The 22,381-nt window shown below is 36.6% G+C and overlaps 1 protein-coding gene across 4 annotated transcripts in view; it reads right to left on the bottom strand.

Moving 5' to 3' along the window:
* Positions 1–13,226: 13,226 nt before the first annotated feature.
* The window catches only part of SYCP1 (synaptonemal complex protein 1), a 111,797-nt gene continuing 102,642 nt past the window's right edge, over positions 13,227–22,381 (bottom strand). For 3 of the 4 annotated variants that reach the window (XM_025388565.1, XM_025388571.1, XM_025388559.1), the window contains 4 exons: positions 20,190–20,366; positions 16,846–16,989; positions 13,811–13,900; positions 13,227–13,715 (listed from right to left, as the gene is read on the bottom strand). In XM_025388565.1, the coding sequence (XP_025244350.1) occupies positions 13,578–13,715; positions 13,811–13,900; positions 16,846–16,989; positions 20,190–20,366 (549 nt within the window). In that variant the 3' untranslated portion in view covers positions 13,227–13,577. Of the gene's footprint in view, positions 13,716–13,810; positions 13,901–15,441; positions 15,541–16,845; positions 16,990–20,189; positions 20,367–22,381 lie in introns of all 4 variants that reach the window. The other variant, XR_003119900.1, reaches the window with a different exon arrangement.

Genomic DNA, 22,381 nt, shown 5'->3' with positions numbered 1-22,381 from the left:
GATCCAATGGTGCTTGAGGTGTCAGTGGCAGCAGATAGGGATGCTCTTTGGAGCCTTTGGCATATCCCCAGAAATGAATCACAGCTGAGGCCTCTAGGATTTTGGAGCAACGCCCTGTCATCTTCTGCAGATAACTACTCTCCTTTTGAGAGACAGCTCTTGGCCTGTCACTGGGCTTTGCTGGAAACGGAACATTTGACTATGGGTCATCAAGTCACCATGAGACCTGAACTGCCTATCATGAATTGTGCTTTTTTACCCATCTAGCCATAGGGTGGGGTGTGTGCAGCAGCATTCCATCATCAAATGGAAGTAGTATATACCTGATTGGGCTCGAACAGGTCCTGAAGGCACAAGTAAGTTGCATGAGGAAATGGTTCAAATGCTCATGGTCTCCGCTCCTGCTACCCTGCCTTCTCTCCCCTAGCCTACATCAATGGTCTCATTGAGAGTTCCCTATGATCAGTTGACAGAGGAAGAGAAGACTAGGGCCTGGTTCACAGATGGTTCTGCAACATATGCAGGCACCACCCAAAAGTGGACAGCTGCAGCACTACAGCCCCTTTCCAGGACATCCCTGAAGGACAGCAGTGAAGGGAAATCTTCCCAGGGGGCAGAACTTTGAGCAGTGCACCTGGTTGTGCACTTTGCATGGAAGGAGAAATGGCCAGATGTGCGATTATATACGGATTCATGGGCTGTAGCTAATGGTTTGGCTGGATGGTCAGAGACTTGGAAGAAGAATTATTGGAAAATCGGTGACAAAGAAATTTGGGGAAGATGTATATAGATGGAACTCTCTGAGTGGTCAAAGACCGTCAAGATATTTGTATCCCATGTGAGTGCTCACCAACGGGTGACCTCAGTAGAGGAGGATTTTAATAATCAAATGGATAGGAAGACTCTTTCTGTGGACACCACTCAGCCTCTTTCTCCAGCCACCCCTGTCATTGCCCAATGAGCCCATGAACCAAGTGGCCATGGGGCAGGGATGAAGGTTATGCATGGGCTCAGCAGCATGGACTTCCACTCACCTAGGCTGACCTGGCTACACCCACTGCTGAGTGCCCAATTTGCCAGACGCAGAGGCCAACACTGAGCCCTTGATAAGGCACCATTCTTTGGGGTGATTAGCCAGCTACTTGGTGGCAGATTGATTATGTTGGACCTCTTCCATCATGGAAAGGGCAGCAGTTTGTCCTCACTGGAATAGATACTTACTCTAGATATATCCTGCACACAATGTTTCTGCCAAGACTACCATCCTTGGGCACACAGAATGCCTTATCCAGCATCATGGTATTCTACACAGCATTGCCTCTGACCAAGGCACTCACTTTATGGCTAAAGAACTGCAGCAGTGGACTCATGCTTATGGAATTTACTGGTCTTACTATATTCCCCGTTATCTTTAAGCAGCTGGATTGATACAATGGTGGAATGGGCTTTGGAAGTCACAATTACACCACCGACTGGGTAACAATACTTTGCAGGGCTGGGGCAAAGTTCTCCAGAAGGCTGTGTATACTCTGAATCAGCGTCCAATATATGGTACTGTTTCTCTCATAGCCAGGATTCACGGGTCCAGAAATCAAGGGGTGGAAGTGGAAGTGGCACCACTCACCATCACCCCTAGTGACCCACTAGCAAAATTTTTGCTTCCTGTTCCCACAACATTATGTTCTGCTGGCCTAGAGGTCTTAGATTCCAGAGGCAGGAATGTTGCCACCAGGAGATACAACAATGATTCCATTAAACTGGAAGTTAAGATTGCCACCTGAACTCTTTGGGCTCCTCCTACCTTTAAGTCAACAGCCTAAGAAGGGAGTTAAAGTGTTGGCTGGGGTGATTGACCCAGACTATCAAGAAGAAATCAGTCTACTACTCCACAATGGAGATAAGGAAGAGTATGTCTGGAATACAGGAGATCCCTTAGGGCATCTCTTAGTATTCCCATGCCCTGTGATTAAGGTCAATGGGAAATTATAATAGCCCAGTCCAGGCAGGACTACAAAATGGGACATACCCTTCTGGAATGAAGGTTTGTGTCACTCCACCAGGAAAAAAAAACCATGACCAGCTGAGGTGCTTGCTGAAGGCAAAGGGAATACAGCATGGGTAGTAGAAGAAGGTAGTCATCAATACCAGTTATGACCACGTGACCAGTTGCGGAAACAATGACTATAATTGTCATGAGTATTTCCTCCTTCTTTTGTTAAGAACACGTTTGTGCATGTGTACACCTGTACTAAGAAAAGATCATTTTATTTCCCTTTTCCTTTATCATGTGACATAAGATTTATTGACTTCATATCAGCATTTAAGTGTTAACTTTATGTAATAGCATTTGGGTTGGGGATTGCGCATTTCCCATTGTATGAAGGACAGTATTATGTTAGGCATAATTATGACCTTATTATTGCCTTTATTTGAAGATTATGTGTGATTTCAGGAGATGTGTATGGGTTCAAGTTGACAAGGGGTGGACTTGTGATGGTTAATATTGAGTGTCAGGCTGGGCACGGTGGCTCATGCCTACAATCCCAGCACCTTGGGAGGCCGAGGTAGGCAGATCACTGGAGATCAGGAGTTCGAGACCAGCCTCGCCAACACAGTGAAATGCTGTCTCTACTAAAAATACAAAAATTATCTATGTGTGGTGGCGTGCGCCTGTGGTCCCAGCTACTTGGGAGGCTGAGATAGGAGAATTGCTTGAACTCAGTGGCTGGATGTTGCAGTGAGCCGAGATTGCACTACTGCACTCCAGCCTGGGTGACAGAGTGAGACTCTGTCTCAAAAAAAAAAAAAAAAAAAATTGTCAACATGGTTGGATTAAAGGATGCCAAGTATCATTCCTGGGTATGTCTGTGAGGATGTTGCCAAAGGAGATTAACATCTGAGTCAGTGTATTGGGAAAGGCAGACCCACCCTCACTCTGGTTGGGCACAATCAAATCAGTTGCAAGTGCAGCCAAAATAAAAGCAGGCAGAAGAACGTGGAAATGGTTGACCGATTTAGTCTTCTAACCTACATCTTTCTTCTGTGCTGGATGTTTCCTGCCCTCAAACATCGAACTCCAAGGTCTTCAGCTTTGGGACACAGACTGGCTTCCTTGCTCCTCAGCTTGCAGATGGCCTATTGTGGGACTTCACCTTATGATCATATGAGTCAATACTCCTTAACAAACTCCCCTTTATATATACATCTATCCTATAGTTTTGTCCTTCTAGAGAACCCTAATACATTGACTTTATCAAAGTTGCAGGTTACAAATTCACTAGACAAAAATCTCATTACTGACTTCTCCCTGCCACAGGGTATCTGAAGGGTGATACCATGCCACATTCATAACTTTTTTTGGATCTTGAGACCCAAACTTGAATCTCAAGACACATGACACACCAAGTGAACCTGTCATCCTTGGACCCATCTACTTTCTTGGCCCATCATGCCCATCTGGCATGTCATATGCTGTAGCTACCTATCACTGGCCAGAGCCTTCCTGTGGTAGCCCTCATGTGTTTTTTTTGTTGTTGTTTTTTTTATTATTATACTTTAAGTTCTAGGGTACATGTGCATAACGTGCAGGTTTGTTACATATGTATACTTACCCTCATGTGTTAATTCATGGGAACTACAGCCTGCAATCTACAGTTGATCTTTGACAACACAGGTTTGAACTATATGGGTCCATGTATAGGCAGATATTTTTCCAAGCAAACATGGATTGAAAATACATAATTCAGCCAGGCGCAGTGGCTCACGCCTGTAATCCTAAAACTTTGGGAGACTGAGGTGGGCGGATCACTTGAAGTCAAGGGTTCAAGACCAGCCTGGCCAACATGGTGAAACCCCGTCTCTAGTAGAAATACAAAAATTAGCAGGGCATGGTGGCACATGCTTGTAATCCCAGCTACTCCAGAGGCTGAGGCAGGAGAATCACTTGAACCCAGGAGGCGGAGATTGCAGTGAGCTGAAACTGCATGACTGCACTCCAGCCTAGGTGACAGAGTGAGAAGGAAAGGAAAGGAGAGGAGAGGAGAGGAGAGGAGAGGAGAGGAGAGGAGAGGAGAGGAGAGAGAAAATACATAATTCATAGGTTTCTGTATCCCATGAATTCTGCAACAATCACATATACTGAAACTTGTATACACAGGTTTTGCAGGGTGAATTGTGAGGCATGGATTTTTGGTATATCAGCAGGGAACAGAGGGTCCTGGAACCAATTCTCCAGGTATGCCAATATTCCTTTTGTGTTTTTTTAGAGATGAAGTTTCCATTATGTTACCCAGGATGGTCTCAAACTCTTGGGCTCAAATGATCCTCCCACCTCAGTCTCTGGAGTGGCTCGCACAGTGCTGGGCTCTGTACTTCAATTTTTAAAGAACCTGGGAGAAGCAAGTAGGTAATAATAATGGCCACTTTAAGACACCAACCTGAAAAAAAAAAGAAAGACATCAATCTGGTAATACGGGTTCTACTGACATTGCAGGTCCTTCCAGGATAGGAAAGGTTTCTGAGGATGGGGAGAGCACACAGGACCAATTTGTAGCTAGGGAACTTCTGGAGCACCAGTCCTCCTATTTCACTGCCCCTGTTGAATTTTCAGTTTTATATGGTGAATCAAATTCATTACTACATAACCACAATGGGTTAATGGGGGAACTTTGTTCTATGCAATTTTCACTTCAGGAACTGAGGATGACAGAGACTTTGTCATCTATAATACCACAAATTGCTGCAACAGAAGAAGAGTGTGATAGAGGGTCTCACACCACAGAAGTAATTAACACACATCACTTCTACCTAAAATTCATTTGCTAAAACATAGCATCACCAAGGAGGGAGGGAAGTATAATCTTCTCATGTGCCTGGGAGAAGAGAAGATTAGATATAAGTGATCAAGGTCTCTACCACACCTTTTAACAGAGAAATAGTGAATTATTATATACCCATGAAATATTATACAGCCACTAAAAAGAATAAACTGCAACCATACCACGTTTAGAGAGATTTACCAGGTTTTAGAGAGATTTCCATGACAGTGAGTAAAGCAAGACTCTGAAAAGTGTACATATTATCCCATGTTTGTAATTTAACCATAACCAGAAAACCCTATGTATATGTATATATGTGTCAAAATATAACAAACTACTAAATAGATTATAACTATGTCTTTCTGTCATGGAGAAAAATAAGAAAGTTTACACATTAGATTCTTGTCGAGGGTTAGCTAAGAGACGAGAAGTTAGAAGAGGGGGACTCAAGTGTGTGGAGTGGGGAAGAGAGAGGTTGAGGGAGAAAGCAAAAGAAAAAAAAGGAGGGTACTAAGATTTTATATGCTCATATTTATGCATTAGTGTAAATTATGTATATGCATACTGAAATTTAGAGTCATTTTTTAAAACTATCCTTTCCTTTTCATTTTTACTGCTTTTATAGGACTCAAATGACTGATCTTTTGAAATTAAATGATCCTTGATCCTTTTGGTTCCCTTCATCTCTAAACTCTGATTTTGTAACTTAAATAATGTTGTCTTATCTGTCTCTTGTTTGTCATTTTGTATTTCTAACCCATGGTTGACCTGTCACTGATTAAAGTTCCTGATGTACTACAATAGCCTGTGGAGTATTAATTATACTGAATTCAGGTTACCTAAATTATCAATAATTTATTTCTAACCTTTATATCAACCAAAGCAACTTGCTCTTTGACATCATTAATTTAAATTTACATGAAGTAGAAGACATTTTATTACTGTTAGAGTGATAAAGTTATGAATATTTTTCTCAGGACAGGTATTAGATCTAATCCAAAAGTTTGGAACTTAAGCTTTCAGCCTAAGAAATTTTCCCATTGTAATCGAGTACCCCCATTTTCCTAAGAGGTGGTTTAATTTTTTTTCCTCTCTTCTCATTTCCCCTGTTCCCTACTTCCTACTTAGCCCTTTAGAAACACAAATATAACCTTTCATCTCCCACTCACCAGACATTCCCTACAGGGGAAGTTCATGTGTTTGCTCTTAGATGGATCTCTCCTTGAGAGTTGACAGTCAATTTGCAGACCAAAGCATGCCCCTTGCACCCCACTATGGAATTCTCACCTCCAGGAGGTCACCTCAGGAGGGCATGTCAAAAGCATGTCCACTTGGCCACTTTTACAACTTACTTCTTCCCAGGACGGCGCCAGTTCAACTGCCGGATAGATAAGGTACTGAGCTAGCAGGGGGACCCTTGCCCTTGCTCATTTCCTCCCTTACCTTATGAAAGTGCCTGATTTCTACTCCCAAAGTGAAGCAGTAAGGCAAGACATCTGTTTCAGACCTCCTATTTTTTATTTGGACTCTGCATGCGGCAAGCAACTTACCTGCATTTTGGTTACACTATCTTTTACCTGGACTATTTCAATAGCTGCAATTGCTTTATCCAGTTTCAATTACCCTTAGTTGTCTTCCAAAAGAAAAGTATTTTCCTCAAGTTGGGGGATGGATGACAGAGTTAGGAGACCTTATACTTTATAACCTTTTGTAAAATTTAAATTAAAAAATACTGTATTTTTTGTTCCATGTGAATTTTAAGATTGTCTTTTCTAGTTCTGTGAAGAGTCATGGTGGTATTTTGATAGGAATTGCATTAAATATGTAGACTGCAAAAAAGAGCCCGCATAGCCTAAGCAACACTGAACAAAAAGAACAAATCTGGAGGCATCACATTACCCGACTTCAAACTATACTACAAGGTTATAGTAATGAAAAGAGCATGCAACTGGTAATAAAAATAGGCACACAGAACCATGGAACAGAATAGGGAACCCAGAAATAAACCCAATACTTACACCCAACTGATCACTGACAAAGTAAATAAAAACATAGAGTGGGGAAAGACACCCTATTCAACAGATGATTCTGAGATAATTGGCAAGTCACATGTAGAAGAATGAAACTGGATTCTCATATCTCACATTATGCAAAAATCAACTCAAGATGGATCAAAGACCTGAAACCATAATAAGTCTAGAAGATAACATCAGAAAAACCCTTCTCAACATTAGCTTAGGCAGAGAGTTCATGAAGAAGAACCCAAAAGCAAATGCAACAAAAACAAAGGGAAATAGATGGGACTTAATTGAACTAAAAAGCTTCTGCACAGCAAAAGAAATAATCAGCAGAGTAAACAGACAACCCACAGAGTGGGAGAAAATACTTGCAAACTGTGCATCTGACAAAGGGCTAATATCCAGAATCTACAAATCAGCCAGAAAAAAAAAGCCAACCTCATCAACAAGTGGGCTAAGGACATGAATAGCCAATTCTCAAAAAAAGATATACAAATGGCCAACAAACGTGAAAAAAATGGTCAACGTTACTAATTATCAAAGAAATGCAAATCAAAACCACAATGTGATACAGCCTCACTCCTACAAGAATGACCATAATAAAACAATCAAAAAATAATAGATATTGGCATGAATATGGTGAAAAAGGGACACTTTTACACTGCTGGTGGGAACGTAAACTAGTACAATCACTATGGAAAACAGTGTGGAGATTCTTTAAAGAACTAAAAGTAGATCTACCATTTGATCCAGCAATCCCACTACCAGGTACCTACCCAGAGGAAAACAAGTCATTATAGGAAAAAGACACTTGCACATGCATGTTTATAGCACAATTTACAATCGCAAAAACATGGAACCAGCCCCATGGATACTATTCAGCCATAAAAAGGAACGAAATAATGGCATTTGCAGAACCTGGGTGGAATTGGAGACCATTATTCTAAGTGATGTAACTCAGGAATGAAAAACCAAACATGGCATATTCCCACTAACAAGTGGGAGCTAAGCTATGATGACACAAAGGCATAAGAATGATACAATGGATTTTGGGGACTCGTGGGGGAAGGACAGGAGAGGGTGAGGGAGAAAAGACTACTCATTGGATACAGTGTACACTGCTGAGGTGATGGGTGCACCAAAATCTTAGAAATCACCACTAAATAACTTATCCATGTAACCAAATACCACCTGTTCCCCAAAGCTTATTGAAATAAAAACATTTTAATACCATATTTAAATAATAAAGTCTGCTTTTCTTTGCATATACTCTATTCCATTTCCCACACCAGAAAATCCAAGCTTTGCAATATAACACATAAAATCCTACATGAAGAGACCATGACTTTGTTCTCCTAACTATTCTTCTCTTCATCCTTTATAGTGTGATTTCTTATGTCTTGGTTTTCTCTTGTCCTTCTTATACACCTCTAGCATTCCCATTTATGTCCAAAACCCAGAAGTCCTTCTCTGATGCCTGCATTTATGTCATGAAATTAACATTCACTTCTCTGTAGCTCTTATGTGTGTGTACTGTCAAATTAATTATAATTGATTCATTTGTTCACATTTAAAATTTGCTCCTTGACTGTGAGTCATTGAGAGCAGAGATTGTATCATACAGATAGCCATAGGTCCAATTATTTATTTTCTGCTTTCATGCTCAGCAGGATTTCACACAGGGGAATATTCCCTTCTTCTGGAATCACTTTGTTCTTTAGGCTTCCATCATCCCTTACACTCGCTTTTTCCCTCCTCCAGCAGTCCCTCCTTCTTAGCTTCTTTGTGGTTCTTCCTTTATTGCTTCACTTTCATATATTCTTTTACCTCAAGGCTTGGTACTAATTCCTTTCTCTTCTATAACTAACATTTATTACTGTAAAAAGAATGCATTCAGTAATAGAACCTATATGTTCTTTTTACAGTACTGTAAAAACAGTGCATTCAGTTATAGAACCTATATGTCAATGATTACTAAATACCCTTCTGGAGAATTCTAGATTCATTTATCCAATGGTCTACTCAATATCTCCACTTGGATATCTAAAATATCTCAAATATTACATATGCCCAAAACCGTACTTCAAAACCAAATCTCGTACCTTCTCTTTCCCTCATTTAATCCTTATCTCCAGAAATCTTTTTGGTTCCATCATCAAAATATACACAGAGTATTATCTCTGACTGAGTCTCACCTCTTTACCCAGTCTAGTGTGGCTAATATTTGTTTTTTAATAGCCAATAATTTGGCTGAGGCCCCTTCAGGCCGTGCATCTTCTAAAGTTTATGGCCTGCAGACATATTAAATGTTTATTTTTGCTTCAGATAAAGCTTATGCACTATTCACTTAAGATCCAGAACTTGCAACCTGTTTCTGTAAAAACAGTAACTCATGTAAAGAAAAGGCTACCATAAGCTATAATGACCTAACAAGTGAAAATTCCTATGTGGCTATTTTCCAGATTAGTGCCACCAAAGCCATATCAGAGTATCAATATTGGTATGTTAATTCCTCTGAATGCCACTCTATTTCCTTCTCAAAGTGTCCAGCCTATTCATCAAAATACTGGAACTTGCAAATATTCTTCTGAATTTTTATTTTATTAAACTTATCCCCTCAAAACAGGACCACTCTTTCACCTGCCCTATAAAACTTGCAGCATAGAGATCATGTGATTCCTGTAGGAAGCTCCACACTCAAGAGAGAGATAGAGAATAGTGTGAATCCCATACGCCTACTCCTAAACACATCTGATTGATCCTACATCCATCAGATTAAGTCAATCCCACAAAGTGTGGCTAAAAGGTAGGAAGAGTTTCCTACCAACTTAAAAATAGGCTTTTTCAAAACCTTTTTCCTGTAATAACCTCCAAAATGCATTCAAAGTTTAAAAAGGCATTAGTTAATAATCTTGTAATTAACTTACAAAATTTTCATAATTAAATAATCAAATTACGAATTTGCCAATTTTTCATTAAGACTAGTGGTTTTTAAAGGAGTAGTTTAAAAGTAAAAACAATAACATTAGTTATAAATTTTTGGGGGGCACTTTATTATCAAAACTGAACTCTCCAGAGTGCAAAGAAGAGTCAAATATAGTATACTATAACAATATGTTTTTAGAAAATTTCATGATCATTCTAGTTTCCAATATTTAATCTTTTTAAATCAGACACTCAACATTTAGGTTGTAAGATTTTACTTATTGTAAGAATCACTAATATGGTATATGTATGTTTTTCCTAAATATGTATTAATATTTTACTTATTCAACAAATATTGAGTACCTACTATGGGCCAGGCACGATTCTAGCCACTTGGAACACATCAATAAGCAAAGGAAACGAAATTTCCTTTGTGAAGTTTACATTCTTGTGAGGAGAGACAATGAATAATAAACATACCAAATAAGGTATACAGTATGTTAGAAGATACAAGGGAAATAAATGCTGGAGGAAGGAGAGGGGTTATAAAGCAGGAACATACCCACCATGTTCAAGGAAGAGCAATCTTCCAAAACTTAGGAGCCTTAACTAACTCATCTTGTTTTAACTAAAAGCAAGAAAGAACAATATTTGAAAATTTAAAGACTGTGAACGAATTGTGGCAGACTGGCTAGTTGTTTACCCTTTTCCCAAATCTCCTGAGAGATAACTGCAACATGGGTCACAGTCTCCCCTGAAGTTAGGTGTGGCCGTATTGACTTGGTCCTAGAAAGTGAAATGTGGGTAGAAGTGCTATATATCTCTTTCATGCCTAGGTCATTAGAAACTTCCCACATGGATCCTCCATGGTGTTTCCCTTTTAGCATAAACCTGGAAGCCAGCTTCTGAAGATGGCAGAATTAGAAGTTGAAAGGAGCCAGGGTTCCTGAATTACTGCCTAGAGAAATGGTTCTCACTAAACAGAAACATTATGTTGGACTTTAGGTAAGTTAGAAGTAAATGAATAGTTAGCCAGAGCAGCTAGTCTTATTCTAAATATTTGAAAATATATAGCTTAATAGACTAGTCCCATTGTAAATATTTAAATAAAAAATACACTAAAGGTATAGATTAATATATTAGTTATTTTAATTTGAAAATATATTTATATTATTTATAATATTTGAAAATATATAGCTTCAAATTCAAGACCAATAATTCTCCAAAAACGCTTGCTCAGGAGACTTATAAAGTTTCAATTAAGAGATCAAAAGCTAGAAATTCCAAGACTATTGCCAGTTAACAGAGTATAGTTGTAGTCACACAAATTAAAGGAGGAACAAAATAATTTCTGTAAAGTTATTGCATTTCCATTTTTTCTTGGTTAACCTTTCCTACAAACATAATCCACACCATAAGAGGATTCAAATTTTACTTCACTATAGTTATTTACAGATAACTCTAAAACCATTTTTATTCATGTATTCATTGTTTTCATAAAATCCGTTCACTTTCCTACTCTGAGTCTTTCATACTTACTTTTCTCTCCACAACCTCCAACACTGTCTTCCCTATCCTCATTCTCAGTTCATGATCTTAATTCCAGCTTCACGGAGAAAACTGAAATTATGGAACCAAAACTTCTACAAGCTCCCATACACTTACCATCATCTTGTGCCATATACTCTTCCTTTTTTCCTATTGCTATGGCAGAATTTTCTATTCTCTTACCGAAGGCCCAACAGTTTCAATTATCCACTAAATTCCACCCCTCTTTCCTGTTATAAGACATTCTACAAAAAGTTTCCCTTTCTCTCCCACACCATCATTTTCCCCATTCTGAATCTTCCTCTAATTATTTGGATATGCTATTAATTCTTATGTCTTAACAAAAAAACCTTCTGTTAATCCACTTCACTTTCCAGTAACTTCCCTATTTATCATCTTCATGTGAAGTACAACTTCTTGAGTTTGTTACACCTGATAGAAATAGCTGTCTCTGCTTACTCTCCCTTTTTCCTTTAAATCCTTCCAATCAAGCTCCACTCTAACTAAAACTGACATTAAGATTACCAATGACCTTCATATTAATAACACTTTAATCAATTTTACTTCACCTCTGGTTAGCATTTAACACAATTTATCACTCCCTCTTCTTTGAAATACTTTCTTGCTTGGCTTCCAAGAAACCATAGCCTACTTTTTTTACTACCACTCTGGCCAGTCCTTTGACGGCCCCTTCTCATCTCTCTGACCTGTTCTCTTTCCTAGGTACACTCACTCCCATGACTGTTAATGTTCTCATCCAGTGTGATAGCTTTAAATATAATGTTGACTCCCAAATTTATATCACTAGTCTGGACTTGTCTCTAAGCCTACTTACCATCTCTGTTTGGATGTCTAACAGGTATTTCAAGCCTAACATTTGCAAAACTACACTGTTCAGGCCAAAAATATTGCCCATTCTCTTTCTTTCATATTCTACCTATATCTTCAAAATATATCCAAAAGTTAATTACTTTACTCCTCTGCTGCTCTTGCTGCTGTTTAAGCCATTATCATCTTTCACAGGCATTACTAAAATAATCTCCTGTTTATTTATGTCCCCTTTTCAATCTGTTCTCAATATAGCAGCCACAAAGATACTGTTAAAACATAAGTCAGATCATGGTTCTTCTTTGCTCAAAATCATCTACTAATGTCACATCATATTCAGAGAAGCCAAAGTTCTTACAGTGGCCTAAAGTGCTACATAATCTGCCCACTCAAAGTCCTCATCCCATTAACTATTAGGCCCTCTCTTCCTTCTACTCTTCCTTTTGCTCACTATCCTTCCCAATACTGGGCTCTTTGCTGCTTCCCAGGTATGCTAGGCACACTCCCACCTCTGGGCCTTTGTACTTCCTATTCCTTCTGTGAGAAATGTTATTCCCTTAGGTAGCCCCAGATTCAGCTGCTGTTTTAATCATATCTTCATTCGAAATTCACTTCAGTAAGGGATATCATACCTAAAACGTAGCCTTCTTTATACTCCTTAATACTCTTCCCTGTTTTATTTTTCTTCTTAGCAGTTATCATTAACTAATATAATGTGTTTTTTTTATGTTTTTAATTGTCTATTTCCCTCACTAGAATGTAAGCTCTAGGAAAACACAAGTTATTTTTCTGTTTTGTTCACTATTACATCCCCAGTATCTAGAACTGTTTGACTCTTAGTAAACATCAATAAATATTTGCTTAATAAATGTTGTATAAATGAAATATTTCAGGAAGTCATACTGGTATAGCCACTTTTTCCTGCCACTAAAAGCCATTTCTCAATTTCATAAAATAAAAAAGTCAAAGCTGCCTCAGAAGTACAAAACTCCACTACAATGCTCTCAAGACTTTAAAATGAATAATATTATCTCTAAATTACAATGATGAGCTGTTTATACGACCTAACAGAATCAATAAGAAGCACTTATTTGCATCCAAAATATTTTAATAGTAAAGAATAAAGAATGACTCTCAATAATGCATTCCTAGCATTCAAAGGCTAACTTTACAAATTTGAAAACTTAGTAAAAACAGTTTTCATGAATACAAGAAAAAGTAACAACAAAATATAATCATCTAATTATCTGAATATAATGAGGTTTTCAGACAATATGTAGTTAACATTTAGGCTAAAAATATAAAGAAACACAAATCATTCACGCAAATATTTTTTAAAAGTCTCAACTTCCAGATAAAATTTGGCTCTGGCAAATAAGAACAAAACATTAACTATAAGTTTCATGTTATTAGGCTCCTTAACTACACTGATTCTCTGAAATTAAACAAATAACTTTTCTGCTTCTTTTAGTTTTTTTTTCCTATCCATTTTAGCAATTACAGCCCAACGGTCCTCCCGCATTTTTCTTATAGCTCCAAACTTCATTGTAGATCCAGGGGTTGTTAGAGATGAAGGGGCCTGAATACAAAATAAAATTTAAAAATCATAACAAGTTTAATTTTTTTAAGTGCAGCTTTTGAAATTTGCTTTCTGGAATAAAATTTAAAAGCTACCTTTTTTGGTGTTTTGACACAAAGATGAGAAGCTGGTGGATTATTTTTCCTATATAGTGTTTTCAATGTCTCTTCTTCTGAAACCATGCTCTTGAAGAAAAATTAAAAAATACGATGTTGGGGTTACCATCATTAATATTATATTATTAACATTTTGTCAACATATCACATATGAAGAGAACAAAGAGTGGAAAGAGGAAGGATGAAGAAGGGAGAAGGGCAAAGGGAGGAGGAAAGAGAAAGAAGATTATAGAGAGAAGAAAGAAGACCAAACAAAGAAAACAATAACAAAATAAATCAATGGGCCAAGAAATGACCTAGATTTTTATTCTATTAACTATATTACTGAAAGGCTATGTGAAATACAAGACATGTGTAGTGAGTAGCACTTCTCTACTGATTTCTATTTCAGTTTCAGAGTCTTGATAATACTATCTTGTCCTCCTTCCCTGACCCTGTTTATTCAAACTCACACTTATAATAAGTATTTATAATTCTATAAAAAATTATAATATTATCTATGATCCAGCAATTCCACTTCTGGATATATACTCAATAGAATTGAAAGCAGAGTCTTAAAGAGATAATTGTACAACTATGTTCATAGCAGCATTATTCACAATAGTTAAAACATAGAAGCAACCCAAGTATCCATCCATGGATGAATAAATAAGCAAAATGTGGTGTATATATACAATGGAATATTATTCAGCCTAAAAAAGGAAGAAAATTCTGATATATGCTACAACATAGATAAACCTTGAGGACATTGTGCTAAATGAAAAAGAAGCCCCAAAGGGTAAAGATGGAAAAAGAAGAAAGGAAAAAAAAAAAAGACAGATATGCTTCATGTAAATTCCTGGAAGTTGCTTCAGTCAGTAGGGGTTGAAACACTGAACTCTGATGTTTGAAGGCCAAGTCCTATTGCCCCCTCTGGCACCAGCAAGTCACTCAAGGAACATGAGCATGGTTTCCTGACATAGGACTGTAGGCTGGAGAGACTGGTAGCTGCTATCATACTTTAGGCTGAAATCAACGTAAATTAACCGCAATTTACCAGCTAACCTTTCCCCTGGAAGCTATAAACATTCAAATAACATTGCATATTTACAAAATAGTTACTTCAGACAGTTTCTGCCAGTATATTTGTTGTCTATGTAGAGAGATGGATTCCTGGCACTTCCTACTCCACCATCTTCCTGAGGTCATGCTCAACAACCCATTTTTAAATCTTAATTTTTATAATTTGAAAGTTCAAAATTTAACTACAGGAGCTAAGAAAATTACAAAATGACTAATAGGTTCATATAATAATTATAACCACGAAACTCATTGTGAAATGTGTTTTTAGACTAGTTTGAACAATTGTGTGCAATTCTATAATACTGTAATATGTTTATTGTGTTGCAAGTTTGTGATGCTCCTTTTAGAAATGAAATGAAATCATGTTGAATCATTCTGAATCTCAGATCAGCTAAGAAATTGGCCTAAACTCAAACTGCTAGAATAATAGCAGGGATTACAACTCTAGAATGTTCAATTCTAAAGCTTATTTTCTTTCTAATTATCTTTACATTTTTATATATCTGGACTACAATTTGAATTGGCAGTTATTATGTGCAATGCCTTACATAGGCTATGAAGCCAGACTGTGTTCAAATTTTGGCTCCATATCTTACTATATGATCTTGAAAAAAATACTTTTGTGACTCAGTTTCCTCATCTGTAAACTGGAAAGAACAGTATATACTGTGATCTTTTAGTATCCATGGGGGATTGGATCCAGGATCCCTCCATGCATACCAAAATCTGTGGATGTTTATATAAAATGATATAATATTTGCATGTAACCTATGTACTTCCTCCTATATACTTTAATCATCTCTAGGTTACTTATAATATCCCATACAATGTAAACACTATGTAAATAGTTATGTTGTATTCCTTTCTTATTTATATTATTTTCTATTGAATTGTTATTTTTTATTTTTTTCAAATATTTTTGGCCTGTAGTTGGTTGAATACACACATGTAGAACCTGTGAATACAGAAAGCCAACTGTATTTCTAAAGGCTGGAATTGTTATAAGAAATAATTAAAGTAATCGTCATTGTATAAAGTGTTTACAATAGTACCTGGTTCACAGTTTTAATTGTTAAGATGTTAATCATTATCTATAAAACAAAGGGGTTCTGAAGTAGGGACTCTGTAAGTTAACTTCAATAATTAGGGTTTTAAGACTTCAATTACTCATTATTCCAGAAAAAAATGAAAATAGAGGGTCCCAAAGCAACAGAAAAGCTTGAAGGATCTTCTAGTTATAAATGAGAATAATAAATGAATTTAACTGGGATTTTGTCATTAAGAATTTTTGGTGCATTGCTCCATTTACTCTGGTATGGTTTACCTTTTTAAAAAAAATTAAATGAATCTAAGCTTAATTATTCTCAATAAACCATTATTATGCCTTCAGAAAATAGTGGTATATGTGCATGGGAGTAATTAGGGATACAAAGTGCTAGAGGAAATAGCTTGCTTAAACACGTTGTCCTTAATACATTAACTTCTTTAGAGTGATGGAAATGTTATAGTCGTCAACAAATACCTTGATATAAATATCAACCAGTGATGTAAAATGAGCATGTATAATATGCAAAATAGAGGGGATGCCTAAATAACAGATTTGGCTACAGTAAAATATTCACTCCATCTCTCTTTTTAAAAATATAGTAAGAACTCCTTTATGACATTCTGCTGGAAAACAAGACAATGATTAATCATATCATATGCCCATTGTGCTATATCAAGTATTTTCAAAGTGCCAGGTTTTCTGAAATTTACAGGGAAATTATTTGAACCCTAATTTCTCTAAAATGCTGCAAAAGCACAAGGATCTGCATTTTAGCAGAGCTCCACTGTATATCAGTATTGCAATGGTAGGTACTATGTAAATATATTATACATGTATATCAAGGAAAATTGTATACAAATAAGTAATATAAATAAATACTAAATATTATTTGTAAAATTTTTACCAAAAGATCAGTAGTTTCTGAACTATCTGAATTAATATCAAATTCAAAGGCCATTTTTCTCTTTTTATTACTTTCTTCAATGGGTATATTCAGGTTTTCTCTTTGCTGTAGTTTTGGTTTTGTTGGTGTCTTCACTGTATATGCCTATCCAAAAATAAAAAACAATATATTATCATATCAAAATATGCATTATTAATAAAGGATTTCACAAATAATTTTAAGGCAATTTGAGTCCTTAGCAATCAGAAACTTCCATTATTATTGGCAAGTATATGAGGCAAAAATTTTGAGTAAGAATTAAATCAGATGTTTTTGATACTGTAAGTTGTCTTTCTTCAAAAATTTTACAATGGTAGACTTTCTTTGCCCTTCCTTTAACTTGCTGAAGAAAATAAGAAAGAGAAAGAGTGAAACAGAGAGACAGACACACTCCAGATTCAGCAATCAACAATCTTAGGGGCCTTAATATTTCCAATCATGATCTCAAAAAATAACTGGGTGAGCTTTTCTCACTCCACAAAACTCATTACTTTGTGAGAAAATATGCTTGCTTATTTTTATATTGGTAAAGTAATTCACATGTCAATGTTTCACATTCTAATTTTTATAATTTGTAAAAGTATCTTTTAAAAGTAAGGTCAAAAGCCAAGCACAGTGGCCCATGCCTGTAATCCCAACACTTTGAAAGATCAAGGCAGGAGGATTGCTTGAGGCCAGTTCAAGACTAATCTGAGCAACATAGCAAGGTCCCAACTCTAAAATTTTTTTTAATTAAAAAAACATAGCCAGGTATGGTGGTCCATCTCTATAGTCTCAGCTACTCAGGAGGCTGAAGCAGGAGAATTGCTTGAGCCAGTAGTTCAAGGTAGCAGTGTGCCATGATCATGTCACTGTAGCCCAGCCCAGGCAACAGAGCAAAAGCCTGACAAAAAAGACAAAAACAAAACAAACAAAAAAAGTTAAGGTCAGAGACATCAGCAAAAACAGCAGAGTAATGAGCTCTAAAAATTCACTCCTCCATAAAAAACATAAAAATACTGGTAAAAACTTGTCAGAATCAGTTTTTTTTCAGAACTCTGGAAATTAACCAAAGGCTTGCAGCCACCTGGAGAGCACTTATTCTTTAAAAAAAAATAAAATAAAATGGTTGAACCTCTTTAGGAACCCCAAACTTTGTGGTGTCTTAACTTCCCCGGTCCCATCCCCTGTTCTAGCTCTATGTTATCCTTAAAGAATAACAGCCCATATTCCTGGTGCAGCCTGGCAGCCACCAGACAGAACAGAACAGAATTGAAGCTCTTTCAAAGCTTTATTCCCAAAGAATTGTCATTATTTGATTTGTCTGGTGGGTCTCTGCAAGATCCCACTTAAAGGCTGATGGCTGATTACATTCAACCTGAGCGCTCACTAGTGAAAAAATGCCTTCTCCTTGGTGTGTGTGTGTGTGTGTGTGTGAAGTAGGAGGCAGAATTTGTCAAAAACAACAACAAGTGTTTTAACTTTGCAGCAACATGAAGCAGTGATGAATAGTTGGGACAAACAAAAGACTAACCAAAAACCTTAAAAGAAAAGCTAGGAAATGAAATATCCATGGGGGCTTTGAAAAGCTCTGACATATTCCTGGAAATATAGAGTGCCATGCATATGTGTAGGGCTATCTACAGGCTCAAGAAAGTCCTGAAAAGGCCCTAAGTTTTCAACACTGGCTAATCTTGAGATTCTGTACAAGCAGGAATGGAAAGCTAAGGCAGAGTTGTCAACTACCTGGCTGAGTGTTGAAGGCATGCCCTTATACACATATAATAGAGACCTTTGACAAACATCGGGAAATTTATTGATTCTAGGCATTTAAAGAAATTTCTGTCCAAACATTAGCTAAAAACTAAGATAATCAAGGAGAGCCTTTAGTGGCACTCACAACAAAAAATACAAACTTTATAGAATTAGTCTAGAAAAGTTACAAAACAAACAATAAGTACAACAAGGAGCAACAACAAATAATGGGAATAGGAGAGAATCTGATTTTCAGAGTTGTTATATTTTAAATGTCCAGTTTTAAACAAAAATTATGAGACATGCAAAGAAAGAAGAAAGTATGGCCCAAATAGAAAAGGAAAAGAACAAACAATAGAAACTGTCCCTGAGAAAGCCTTGACATTGGACTTACTAGACAAAGCTTTAAAGTCAGCTATTTTAAATATGTTTGAAGAGTTAAAGAAAATTATGTCTAAAGAAATGAAGAAAAGCATGAAAACAACATCTCACTAAATGGAATATCAATAAAGAGAAACAAATTATAAAAATAACCAGATAGAAATTCTGGAATTAAAAAATGCAATAGCTGAAATGAAAAATTTACTTGAAGGGCTTAATAGCAGATTTGAGCAAGCAGAAGAAAAATCCATGAACCTGAATATAATTCAACTGATATGGAATAGAAAAAAAATGAAGAAAAACAAAAGTCTCAGAGACTTGCAGACACTATCAAACACACCTGGGAAACTGAGAAGGAAAAGGCATGACATTTAAGCTTAGTGGGATGGAGACAATTGAGATCCTTTTCCTTTCAACTCCCAAGACAAGTGAGGCAGGAACTCCAAGAGCATCTTTATAAAGAATACTAGGAGTGCTTCCAAGAAAGAAAGACTGGCATCTCATTCCCTAGTTAGATACGAACCTAGGCAGCAAATTTGTTTGTCTTCGTATCTAGCTGAGGAGAGGAAAAGGAAACAAGAGAGAGGAAAGAGAGATCAAAGGTAGAGCATCTGCACTGCCATTTAGCATGGCAAAGTTGTATGAATTCCCCACGGATTAAGTGGATGTATGGAAGACATCCAGAACTGGGCCACTTTGCTAGAGGCATCTGCTCCAAGATGACTGCTAAGGACTACAGATGCAAGATGATGTGGGGTAAACAGCAAAGGGAACTAGTAACTGCAGTGATGCTATAAAATGTCAAGTCAGAATCAGATTTCCCGTGTCAGGGCCTTAAACACGGATAACTAACTAGTAAGTTATGAAATCTGCCCAAGATGACATTAAGTTGTGGACAGTGATAGAAAAAAAGAAATAATTTCATATCGAAGGCCAGGCACAGTAACTCACGTCTATAATCCCAATACTTTGGAAGACTAAGACAGGAGGATCAGTTAAGGCCAGGAGTTCAAGACCATCCTAGTCAACAGAGCAAGACCTTGTCTTTACATTTCATGCTGATACCACAAAAAAAATGGAAACTTTCAAGAAACTAGTTATATATGTGTGCGTCACGCCACGTATATGGTGATAACAGAACTTTATTTACTAAAAAAATTACTACTAACTTGGAAAGTTTAGACACAAACCTTTGGTAATGGTGTAGATAAAGTATTTTTGGCAGATGTCCACAGATAGTCTCTTTTATCTTTGGATTTGCCATGATCAACTGATGTGAAATTTCGAGATATAGTTTGTGAAGGAACTGCTTTAGAATCAAATTTCCAATACATTTCAGGTGTTTCCAATAAAGATGTCTGTGTTTTCTGCATTGAACAACAAGAGTGAATAAAACCATCACTAAATGTCATTTTAATTATTTATTTCTTTAATTAAAGTGCAGCAACTAGTAGAATTAACAACGAAATATGCAAATTTATCCCCAAATTTATCATTGACTAGATAAGTTTGAATAAATTACAGTTATCTTCTTTGTCACTTGCCCATTTAAGATGCAAATGTTATCTGCCCCTGCCTGTCTTCACAGAGCATCTATGAAAACAAATAAGATATCTTGGAGGTCGTTATTCTCAGCAAACTAATGAAGGAACAGAAAGCCAAATACCACATGGGCTCATTTACAAGTGGGAGCTAAATCATGAGAACACATGGACACATAGAGGGAGACAACAACACACACTGGGGCCTATTGGAGCATGCAGGATGGGAGGAGGAAGAGGATCAGGAAAAATAACTAACGGGTATAGTCTTGATACCTGGGTGATAAAATAATCTGTACAACAAACCTCCATGACAGATGTTTACCTATATAATAAATCTGTACATGTACCCCGAACTTAAAATAAAGTTAAATTTTCAAAAATGAAAACAAATAAGATATCTCAATTCTCTGACCAAAAGTTGAGGATTCTCTTTAAAAAATAAAAAATCTGTACTCCTGGTGGCAAAAAGCCCTAATCTATGGTTCATTACAATAGCCTAAAAGTCAAAAGGAAATCTATTCTAATTTTCATTCATTCTCTTTCATACATTGATACTTCTTTTTCACCTATAAAAATATCAGTCTTTTCCTATCCACCAGCCTACTTTGCCTCCAAAAGCAAGGGGAATAATTATGAAAGTAAAGAATGAGAAAAATTTTCAAGGAAAAAACTGAGAAAATGGCTATTTGCTTCAATTCTAAATAAATAAATTGCAAGTTTACTCTAAATACTTGACACTTTTTTCAACTCTATTTCCTCAGTTCTCTTTCACGCTACCTTTGTATACAGCTTCTTTCACCACCTGACCTAGCTTTCTAGTAAAAGCTAGTAATAGTTGCTTTAGTGGGATTCTACATGAAAATGAAACTCATGCTCATCACTTTCTATTTCACCACTTTCTTTGGTCGCTACCATCTCCATGAATACAATCGTGGCAATTACTCATATGAAAGAAACAATAGAGCACACATACACACAAAGGGACTACAAAGACAAAATTTGAAAGCATGGTGGCTGAACTTTCAGTGCGTTTAAATTAGGGTATATGATAAAGAGGCAACTACATGTACTATACAAAAATCATTGAACTAGGAGCCAAGTACATAACATGGTCTTTTCTCCTAGATCTTTCCTATCTTTCCAGATTATTTAAGTAAATCTTCAAGTATCTCCAAGCTTAAATTTATTCATCTGTAAATCAAGGGGCTAAATGAGATGGCTTATATCTTTCCTGCCCAGTTCTAGTGATCTGTCATTTCATAATCCTTTCTCCAGCAAGTATGAATTTTTTCAGAGTTGCATTTCTATATCCTTTTCCCTACATATTTATACATCATAGTTGATGACAAAATTTTGATGAAAGCAATTTTTTTACTGCTGTCTGGATTCATCGGGGTAAACTTTGGAACCTCCAGAATGTAACTGCTTTCATGGACAAATTGTTTCTCCCTACAAGTAGAATGACAATTTAAGGTCACTGCACCACCTTGTGGCCATATCTGGAATTTGACATTTCCCTGGTAGCCTAAAGAAAATTCTCCTGCATGTGAAAATACTGAGCTATCCCTTTCCAGAACACATGATGGAAACATGTACTTCCTTACAAGTTACATTCTTTTTTGGAAGGATGTAACATTTATAGTTATGCATGTAGACAGAAAATTCACAAATTTCTCTGTTGTATTTTTCAAACAAACATTTATAAGGCATGTGCTATGTGCCAAGCACTATTTTAAATGTTTTACAAACACCATCTCATTTAATCCTCATAACAACTTTAGGAAATAGGTATTATTATTATCCCTTTATAGATGAGAAAATTGAAACACGAAGAAGTT

Source organism: Theropithecus gelada, chromosome 1 (assembly GCF_003255815.1).
Source record: "Theropithecus gelada isolate Dixy chromosome 1, Tgel_1.0, whole genome shotgun sequence".
NCBI classification, from domain to species: Eukaryota; Metazoa; Chordata; class Mammalia; order Primates; family Cercopithecidae; genus Theropithecus; species Theropithecus gelada.
This window is presented reverse-complemented; position numbering and strand designations above follow the sequence as displayed.